The sequence below is a fragment of the Nelumbo lutea genome, chromosome 3 (assembly GCF_056320005.1).
Source record: "Nelumbo lutea isolate HS-2025 chromosome 3, American lotus-T2T, whole genome shotgun sequence".
Lineage (NCBI taxonomy): Eukaryota > Viridiplantae > Streptophyta > Magnoliopsida > Proteales > Nelumbonaceae > Nelumbo > Nelumbo lutea.
This window is the reverse complement of record NC_142686.1, coordinates 14,178,954-14,189,997: the sequence shown is the minus strand read 5'-3', so window position 1 is coordinate 14,189,997 and position 11,044 is coordinate 14,178,954. Positions and strand designations below refer to the sequence as shown.

General features: G+C 37.3%; 1 protein-coding gene across 1 annotated transcript; it reads right to left on the bottom strand.

Moving 5' to 3' along the window:
• Positions 1-6,776: 6,776 nt before the first annotated feature.
• On the bottom strand, positions 6,777-9,443 carry LOC148863088 (uncharacterized). Its single transcript, XM_088977075.1, has 5 exons — positions 9,079-9,443; positions 8,882-8,931; positions 8,583-8,706; positions 8,363-8,470; positions 6,777-7,607 (listed from the first exon to the last, which is right to left on the bottom strand). The coding sequence occupies exons 1-5, from the start codon at positions 9,245-9,247 to the stop codon at positions 6,979-6,981; spliced, it is 1,080 nt and encodes a 359-aa protein (XP_088833201.1). The 5' UTR covers positions 9,248-9,443; the 3' UTR covers positions 6,777-6,978.
• Between the last annotated feature and the right edge of the window lie 1,601 nt (positions 9,444-11,044).

Genomic DNA, 11,044 nt, shown 5'->3' with positions numbered 1-11,044 from the left:
GCAAAGGTGAATCTGAGAAAAGAAGGATCGTGCGAATCCCAAAAGCACGAGCCCAGCACAAAGCTCTCAAAATAGCCCAGCCCTCGCTTGTTCTGGGCTTTGTGCCTTACATTCTTGGCCTACTGCTGCAAGAAAACAGTCATCAGGTGTCAATATAATATAACCTGTAGCAACTTCAGAGCTAAAAACGAAAGATCCATCCACAAAGATTTTAGAAGCATGCCGAGGATGGTCATTAACAAAAAAAAAAAACAGCCTCTGTAGCGCCCATAGTTGCATTACATGTTCATCATTTGAAAGATCATGCAGTTGATAATCTTGTGCTAAAAAGTTAAAATATGAGAGAAGAAGCCTTTGAGGATTTGGAGGGACGATACTATGAAAGATTTGATAATACTTCAGCTATCCAATATTTACGTATGAGTCCTCTTCGTGCTCATTTGTTAGATGGGAGATACCGAGAGTCCATTGCTGAAGCAGATTCAGCATTGTCATTTCGGGAAAGGAGTCTGGTTAAAGCCAATAATCTGGATATTGAGCGAGCGAAAGCACATCTAAACAAATAGATGGTACTTTGTTTCCTTCCCTGCTCCACATAGAATGCAACTACTTTCTTGAGCAAGATCTTTGGATTTAGGAGGGAGACCGGAGACCCTCCCAAATCAGTTTATAAACAAACAACTTAACCCTTTGGCCTTTGGGGCCCAGGGGAGTAAAAGTTTTCAAATGGTTGGCCATTTAATAGTGCTATCTGCTATGACAGGAGTCACGAGAATGTAAACTACCATAGGCTGATTTTTTCCTACCATAAATATTAGACCATTTTTACTGGGCTCCAAAAAAAGCCTATCTTTCACTTCTACTAGTCTACACTCTACTGGGTAAAATCTCCTATATGGCGTTATGGCCTGGACTTCCTCAAGAGTGATGAAATGGTTAAAGCATTTCATAAGGTCCTTAATCTTTAGGTTAGGATGAATCTCCCTCATGCCTTGCTTACCGAAAGGCTTACCTTTGGATTAAGGCTTTTGCTTCAAAAATTGTCTTTTAACTTCTTTCGCTTTAACAGATGTCTTCACCCCATAAGGAGTGAGTGGGTTTCGCTCTTACTTCAAAAATTGAAGAATTTTTTAAATATTTTTCTCTTTATGCCCGTGACCAGACTGTCATATGATCCTGCATGAATCTTCATTTTTTTTAAGAAATAGAGCATTGTTCATTGCTCGATCTTTACGTATTCCAATGCCCCATTCATTTCTTGGTTGGGCTATCTTTCTATACTTTTGAATCCTCCATTATGATTATATCTTTTCCACCAGAAATTCTTCTTGGATATTTCTACTCATTCATGATTTTTGGTGGTAGTAAATTTGTTTGCATTTGATAAATAGGAATAGATTGCGTAAAGATGACAATTTTTTTCATTTCTCTAATATTTTTTTATCCCTCACAGGAAATTTTCTCATTCGGAAATGGGGATAGGAAAATTTTCATCCCCACTCTATAGGAATCCACACATATATATGTATATGTATGTAGGTATATTTATATATTAATATTTTTAAAAATATAATTAAATATAAGAATATATTTGGATCCTATTTAATAATTATAAATTTTAGTTATTTTATTTTTATCTTTTTAAATAAAACAAAAACAAAATGATTGATTTCATATAAAAATCATGGGAGTAAAAATCCCTATTGGGATGACAGGAATGGAAATAAGGATATAATTTTCGCAGTAACAAGAATGTGGCTGTTGCTTTTAATTTAGAACAACAAAATCCCAACTGCACATTGCCATACTCATATATGTTAAAGTATTTGGAGAGAAATCCCGTATGCTTAGAAAGCGTACTCAATTTTTTATTTCAGGGGATCCCGTCTCTCCAAATATCAGTACAAATACAGAGTACAAAACCTTAAGATTTATATTATTTTATATATATATTTATACTGTGCATATTTGTACTCTTTCCACACTGAGCCTTACGCAGGTTTTAATTGCAAGATACAAAGAAGATGCTGTCATCTGTGACTTCAAATTAATCTTTCCAAATGAGCACAAAGCAAACACAAACCAATAAACAAAAGACCCATATCATTAGTTTCGGGACATGAGACAAAAATCCGAGGCTGAAAAAAGTTTGTGCTTTGTGAATGTCTTTGAAAACGTGGTAATTAATGCTCCTTGATTTTTAGGGTGGATATAACCATGTATAAACCATTAATTTTGTCTAGTATTTGTGGATTTTTTGTGTAAGGATCAAAGAACGAGAAAGCACTCTTTAAACCAATTACACAGCACGTTGCAGCTATGCATTGGAAACATCTCTTCACGAATGACGATATATAAGAATGTTGGGAGATGTTTCTGATGTGCGGCTGCAAGTGCTATGAATAGACCTGTTCATGGGTCGAGTAACCTAACAGATTGATCCAGTCTGGTCTGTCCTAAGTTGGGTTTGGACAAAATTTTAAGCTCGCATATTTGGGTTTGGGCTTTCTCAAATAAGTCTGGCCCAAACTTGAGCCCAGCCTGATAATATTAAATATATAATAGAAATATGATATATGTCCTAATAATATATAGTATATTATATAATTATATAATAATAAAATTAATAAGAAAAAATATTTTATATATTAAATGTATAAAATATTATATAATATATAATATATAATTAATATATTATAAAATACATATCAAAGTCAGGCTTTAGGCTCAGGCCTGGACTTCAGGCTTTGTATAGGGTTGGACTTGAACTCAAGATCTAAGTCCGACAGTTGGGCCAGGCTTGGGCTCAGGCCTAGTGATTTTCTATTTATAAAAAGGCAAAGCCCGACCTGACCTGGCCATGAACAGGTCTAGCTATGAAGAACAAATCCGGATTCAAGATATGAGCAACTTTGCTTATAGTCCACAGTTGTCCGAGCATGTTTGGATTGGATGGTCAAATAACCGGTGGACTTTCAACCATGGAAACATTGTTTCAGCTTCTTTAACAGAAACTTGATGGATGGAAGATCGGATATGTTGGATGGAGAAGGGGATCGTCCTGGTTGTAGTGAGATGTAAACTAAAGGAAAGTTGTTAAAGAATATCGGCATTTATTTTTCAGGGAAAGTTGTTTGTATAGGATTTATAATGCCTGATCAGAAACATAACTACATGTCCTCATTATTAGAAATACAGAGGACATTTGTTATATTATTTGCTATCCTGGAAAACCAAAATCTTATCTCCAAAATTCGTTATACTTTTTGGCAAAATTTATAGGGGTATAACTTGGACAAGCTTGGATTGGATTTTTGTTAAAATTTGAATGAACCTGACGGCAAAATTTATCCGAATTATGTTTTCTCCTACAGGGTATCAGATTTCGATTTTAATTTATGGGAATTTTTAAAGAAAATAATGTTTAAATCTAAAACCTGCCAAAATTATCAATGAGAAAATAACACCATCCGTGATACGTACGTTCATGGTTTTCAAAACCGGATCGGACTGGACGGTTGGACTGGAAAAACTGGGAATTGGTCAGGTGACCAGTTTCGTTTTCCCCCAAAACCGGATTTTTCTCCAAAATCATTGATTTTGGTCAGCGAACCGCTGAACCAAGCAGTTAACCATTCGAACCGTTCGAACGGTTTTTACCAATTTTATTTATTTTTTATTTTTTTGTCAGAACCAGCCTAGCGTTCGGTTCGAACGGTCGAACCGTTCAACTTGGTAACCGGACCCCTGACCGGTTCGATCACTGGGTCAATTTTAAAAACCATGCATACGTTAGACCGAAATTCAATGTTATTTAGGAGTTGGGACAGTAGGATTTTTTTTTTTTTTCAAGCAAAAGATGATAATATATTATCTTAAAAAAAAGTTGTACAAGTCGGAATGTCCATAGTAGAGTGCCTTTGATATTTAGAAGCATAATAGGTCAAAAGATGAGCTTGTACGTTTTTAGTTTTGGGTATATAGATGGATTTTTAATTATAGGTGTCAATTGGACTGGATTTTGTGCAACCCGATCCAGTTCAATGTGAGTCCACTTACAAATGGACTGTACCCAATCCATTCCAAATCCAATACAATCTATTAAAATGTAAATGGATTGGAATTGGGTCCAATCCAAACTGAATGAAATATAAAAAATTATATAAAAAAATTTAACATATAAAAAATTACAAAAATATATTAAAATGAAAAAAATCTGAAAATTACAAAAGTATACCCTTTTGGCATTGAAAAAGCACTTTCTTAAAGGTGCTTTGATAAAAGTACTTTCATATAAGTGTTTTTATAAAAGTGTTTTCGTAAAATTACTTTTGTAAAAATGTTTCGTAGAAGCAAGGTTCAAAATTTCATTGCGTATCGGTTGATGTGTATTGTATCTTTGAAGTTTCGGCATGGGGAACGGTACCAAATCCTTAGTATTGTTCATTTTCATCATGTTGGAAGCATATTGTACCCGTATCATTTATGTTTCGGTGAGTATCGACCAATTTCGGTTTTGTATCGTCCAATACGCTGATACAATGCGATTTTACTATTGCGGAAAACAAAAAAAAAAACTTCATTTGAAAGAGGGCTTTTAAACCCATATCAGAAGCCCTCTTTTTTCCCCAAACCCTCTAGAAACCTTCATACCATTCCTAGATATTGAAATCTAGCTAAAATCCACCAAGACATCCACAATTTTGCAAGATCCAACATCTTTGTGTATGTTGATATGCTATTCTTGTGCAAAAATTCCCACTTATGTTCCTCATATATGTAGATCTTTGTGAATATTTGAAGAAATTCCAGAATAGTAAAAAAATTGAAAGAAATGAAAATTTTAGGTTTTTCTTGTGATGTACCTTTAAAAATTGATTATGTTGTAGACCTATTGATGATCTACCATGTCCACAAATCAATTGAAATTTCTTCTAGATAATTGATTTTTTTTAATTTTTACAATAATATATAATATATAGATGGAGAAGAAAATCTCCCAAAAATTGTCTAGGGCTTAGAAAAATAAGGGACCACTTCCCGTTGCTCTCAAGTTAAAAAAAACAACCTGAATGGTTTAGGTTTTGCAGTCGAAAAACTGATTAAACTAAGTGTATAAGGCTCAACATCAGATATGGATTTTTTGCAATTTTCTGCTTGAAAAATCTATTAAAACTCATAGAAGCTTCAAACGAAGACAAGAGCCATACAAAAAATCTTCTAAAATCTAGGCGAAGTAAACCATATATGGTTCATGTATTGCCGCTGACACCTATACCGACTGCTGACCTCAACAGTTCATCTCATGCAAGAGAGTCAACAAGAAAGGTATTCCCAAGTACCTTAACCTTACTCTGATACCAATTGTCAACTAGTATTACAAATTTAGGGTTTGTATGAGAAAGAAAGAAAGAAAAAGAGAGAAAAGAGAAGAAGAGAAGAATGTGTTGAATGGTGTATTCTTGCTATTGTTCACACCCTCAAAAAGCATTTTATATTTTGAAACAAGAAATTACAAAGAGGTCCCTACTTGGGCACCCAAATACAAAAAGAATACAAAGAGAAGAGGTAAAGACTAAAAACACCCTTGCCTAAACTTTCTCAACACTATGCATTGATTATAAGATCCATCAGTGAATAAAAGATAATGATTTTCAATTGTTGGGCATAGAGATAATGCATTCAACTTATCATACTAGAGGGAGAGATTTGAGTCCGCAATTATTTCATTTGTTTTGTTCGCCAAAGAGAGATTGTTCAAGCGACTGAAGCCATCAGTGAACCTTCTTGTTGCATTGATTATAAGATCCATCGGTGGACCTTGTTGTTGCATGCCTCCTAGATCATATATAAGAGTATCCAGAATTTGGAGAAAAAGCATAATTTGAGGTGTGCATTAAAAGATTGTTCAAGTGACTGAAGCCAATCCAAAATGAGTTGTTGTAGATGTTCACTATTCACTATATTAGGATTTATATCAGGTTACTTAAAAAACAGATGTGAAAAAATCTCCACTTCCTGATTGCAAAAAAATGCAAAATAACTTTTCATTCCATGATCTCAATTTGCTTCTAGTGGAAATTCCTCCCCATAGAGCCTTCCATATAAAAACTTGATACCTGAATGGCAATTTAGTTTGCTGTACTTAGAAAGTTAAAAGATGAGGTAGAGGAACATTGGCTTTTTGTTGAGAAAGGTATGATATGCCGATGCAAGTGCCCGTGTTATTTCTCTTCCAAATAAACCTGAAAATAGTTGAAGATGGTGTTATTTGTATAATGTGCTCAGTTGATTTTTAAAGTAAACAAAGATTTCATGTTCGATTGGGATTAAATTTGATATTACTTGAAATCATAAATGCAAAGTAGAAAGAATACCACATTTTGATGGTTGAAACTCAAGATCAAAATAAACATCTATACGGGTTCCATCATAAATTACCTATATATAGAAGATCAGTTGGAATACCCTCTATGGTGGAGTAGCTTTTGAGCTTTACTCCACCATAGTGATGCTCGAGTACGATATTCAGCTTTAAATGGGTTAGTGCGTGACAAGTATTTACATCATTTGACTGTAGTTGATATTTGTATGGTCTAGACAGACATTTGACTGTAGCCCATTTTATGAACCGTACCCTTGAATTTGTGGGTAGAGTTAAAAATCAGTGCAACGAGTTCAGAACTTGAGATTGAGATGATGGATTGATGATCCAAGTAATTCTCTTCTCGATCTCTCTGCTGGATAATGTGTGTGAACACTAAACAGGCCAGATCTTGACCACTCGTTCAAGCATATATAATTGATTATCTTAATGGACCCGACTTTTGAACACTAGTTTCATGATAGGATGTCCATTAGTTACAGTCATTACAACGTAACTAAAGTCAAAAGGGATGACCCAAAGAAAAGTAGAAGAAGAAGATATTGAAAGTCGGCTGGGTGCTGCAGTAGTAGTAATTAGTAATTAATTACATATTACTTGGTGGTAGTGAAAGTGTAGAGCATCAAATGTTGGTACAACTTGCCAGGAACGACAATCGTGGAAGGGAAGTTGGGGTGATTGACTGAGTCGGGGAAACCCCCTGTCTCCAAACAAAGTCCAGCATGAGCCTTGTAAACTGCCCCATCCTTTCCCTTGGTGTCCCTCAAGCTGTTGGCGGTGTAAAACTGCACACCCGGTGCACTTGTACGGAGCTCCATCATCCGACCCGATCTGCTATCGTACACTGTGGCTGTCTTCTTCAACTGGTCATCACCGACCTCGTCGACGTCGAGCACGTAATTGATGTCGTACCCGTTTGACAGCTGCTTGATCCTGCTCCCTACGGTTCGTGGCTGCATGAAATCGTAGGGTGTGCCCTTCACCGGGGCAATCTTGCCGGTGGGGATGAGTTGGGAATCAAGGAGTGTGATTTGGGAGCCGAAGATTTGGACTGTCTCCGATAAGATGTCGCCGCTTTTGTGACCACCCAGGTTCCAGTAGGTGTGTTGGGCCAGGTTCACAGGGGTGGCCTTGTCCATAGCCTTGGCCGTCATGGTCACGCTCAAAGTTTCTTCTCCGTCGATCGTGTAGCTAACGGTAGTCAGGAGATTTCCCGGAAAGCCTGAACAATGTTTTTCATCAGAAACAGCTGAGCCGGTGGGTTGGTTGGCTGTTCGCTAGTTAGCTTGGGTGTAATTAGCATGATCAATTAACGATTATTAGGGTTCGTTTGGTTTATAATCAGAATTGGAATTAGAATCCAAATCCTTTATGATCGGAAGCGGAATGGTCTATTCTTATAATTTATTTAATTTAAATAAAAATGAAAATGAGAATTAGGATCAACAGGAAATTTCATTCCGCCATTTCCTCAACATCATCAGGAACAGAAATAGGATTCCAATTCTGATTCAAAACCCCTATTCTCACGAACCAAACGAGGTCTTACTATTATTATTATTTATTTCAGACAACCGCATGTCTATGATACTGACATGGCAAGAGGAGGACCACCGTCCGTCCATGTCATTATTAATGCCTATCAGTCTATGCCTCTAATGGGGTGGTGTGGGGCCTGGACCAACATTGTTTTCGCTTATATCAGTCAGCTCCAATGTTTAGGCCATGGGGGAAGTCGTCGGAACTCGATCGGTCGGAACCGAACCACATCTACTGAGTGCTAAGTACTGATACACCCTTACACTGTTACATGGGCACACTTGTGTTAATATTAACCGGCCGGCCCAATTCATTTGTTATTGCATCCATGAATGCTGTAATTTTGGCCCTTGACATTGACCCGACCAATGGAAATTTCAGAAATTAACAAAGATAATGGCAAAGAAAAATAAATTTAGGTAAGAAATTTGGCCAAACCTTGATCACCATCGGGGCTGCGATAGACGAAGGTGACGTGAGGAGAATGACCTTCTGGTACATATCTTATCACTTTCCACAGCACGTCGCTGAAACCCCTTACTCCACCTAAAAATTCCACAACCAAACAATACGTGTTACAGTCTTACAGATTTCCAACCATGCGGCCATTGCGAGAGAGAGAGAGAGAGAGAGAGAGAGTAACTGCATTAGAGCGTACCATGAAGCGTGTTCTTCCCTTCGTTAGCCACCAATTTGTAGGTGGTTCCGTTTAAAGTAAATTGAGCTCTTCCAATTCTGTTAGCCACCCGTCCTACTATCGCTCCAAAGTAGGATGTATCGTTCTGCAACCACAACAAACTTTAGATGGAATATGAAATAAAAAAATTGAAAGTTGTTGCAGTACTCTATATATAAAATCTTCTGCTATACCCAATAATCAACAAAGCCCCATCCTCTCACATATGGTGAGGAAGAAGGAGAGGATCGAGGACAGGAATGAAAAACTACAAACCTCACCTTATATGCTTCAAGGGTGTCATAACCCAGAACAATATCATCCAATTTACCTGAAATAATAAAAGAAGAAGAAGAAGAAAAAACGAGGTTGAGGTAAGATGAAAAACAATCAACAAGAAGACCAAAGGAAATTGGCCACGTTAATTATTAAAACACATTACAGAAAAGAAAAGAAATGAAGGAGAAAATAACCACACCATTTTTGTCAGGAACAACAACAGAGAGTATGGTTGCACCCCAATTAGTAAGCTTTACAGAGAAGTTTCCTTTCTTAATTTCGTAAACCTTGACACCATGTGCAGAAGAAATATTGATGAGAGCAAATGCAGCAAAAACAAAACAGAAGAACGGAGAGAAGTTGGTCATGGACAGGAACTGTAGAACAGAAGAAATATTGGGAAGTCTGAAATTGGTAAAAGTGGAAAATCTGTTGATAGAATAGAATGAGGAGATATTTCTAACCTGAGAGTGAGGTTTAGCTATTCAACGGGCTCTCAAACTAATGGTAAGGTTTCATGCTGGAACCCGCATCTTGTACAATACGCCCATGACTTTATTAGTGGTGTCGAACTTCATCATTAATTCCACAGTCGGAAAAGGACACGGGGGCGACTGATGCCCAATCGTTTTGTAAATTCTTGTCTTTAGCTAATCCGGACCGTCATAAAAACGGACAAAGGAGGGTTCAATTGTTCAAGTATCGGGGATGACCCTCCAAAATAAAAAAGAAATGAAAGCGTAAACAGAGCAACACAGTACATGTCTAGTAATAACCCGCAAATGATCGAGAAGATGAACTTGGAGTGTAGCCCCATCACTGACGTCTGACGGGCTAGTTTTGTCGTTTCGATGCTTAATGAATCAGCCACGTGAACGGTAATAGTCCAACGTGTAAAACTAGATATTTTTTTGGGTACCAAAAATGAATGATCGGTCTGGATCAAATCAATAACTTGTTATCCTTCCTACGCTCTGATTAATCAGACACACCCTTCAATAGGAATAGCTGTCACGTTGAAAATTCTTGGGACCATTAATCAATTCATTTTTTTAGAATAAGCTTTTATTAGAAGGAAGATCATCATCATAATTCATAGACAGGGACTTTGTCAACATGGTGAAAATCATTCATTGGTGAGGAGCGTTGGGTTATTGATTCTCAAAATCAGAGTGGTATGGTTTGGAATCATACCTAATCTTTCAAATGGCAAATGCTTTTGTACAAGACACAAGATGCATCAGTATCTACTGACTACTGAGTACCTAATCTCTCTACACCTTTTTCTTTTTATCTCCAAAGGCAAATTCATTCATTTATGCAGATTTGCTCAACTCTGAATTAGTGTGTAAAGTTTGTACATGAAAAGATGATGCACATAACCAAATAAAACAAAATATTCGATCTAAGGTAGTGTAAGAATCGAAGTCACAGTAAGATGGTTCTTGCCAGCTGGGTGGAACTGAAATGGAAGGGTGGAACTGTAATGAGATTTGCGAACAAGAAGATGTCAGAGATTCGAGGAATTATCCCTAGGTAGATACTTCGACGCTCAAGTCAGTAGAGGGCAATAGGGAATCGAGTGGAGTAGTTGGAGAACAATGCTAGTCCGAACAGTATAACGGTATTGAGGGCTAAAAGTTGAAATCCTTTATCTTGAACGAAAAATACCTTTTTATAGCCGAAGGTTCATGTCCTGATCAGATTAGGCTTCCAAGGTTATCGGGATAATGTTATCCGCCAAGGCCTTTGGGATGAGACCTGATCCCTAGTGGCATGATCCCCATCCACTCTTCGATCTTGATCGTGCTTATCCGCATAACATGGAGTCGACGTGGCTGGGGGATAAGGTGGGGATCATGGAGATAGTATGGCACTGTCGTAGCTGCAGCCGAGGTAGGTCGTAGAGGTGGTGGTGCAACGCTGACATGACCGAGATGATTGGGCGGCCACATGGCATCCAAATCCAAGTCGACCATGACCCAAACGATTATTGTTCACTCTTGATCGTATGGTCGTTATCACGTATAGGGATGCATTATGATTCAAGTTATATTAGTGCATGATGAGACACATCTCATATAGGGCCTATTCTGATCGGATTCAGATACATCTGCATCCAATCAGATGTTCAGATTGGATTTGGATTTAATCCACATTTGACT

Coding starts and splice junctions, on each gene's coding strand:
- LOC148863088 (XM_088977075.1), bottom strand. CDS start 9,247: ATGACCAACTTCTCTCCGTTCTTCTGTTTTGTTTTTGCTGCATTTGCT. Junction 8,932..9,078: donor TGTTGTTCCTGACAAAAATG/GTGTGGTTATTT, acceptor TTATTATTTCAG/GTAAATTGGATGATATTGTT. Junction 8,471..8,582: donor AGGGAAGAACACGCTTCATG/GTACGCTCTAAT, acceptor TGGAATTTTTAG/GTGGAGTAAGGGGTTTCAGC.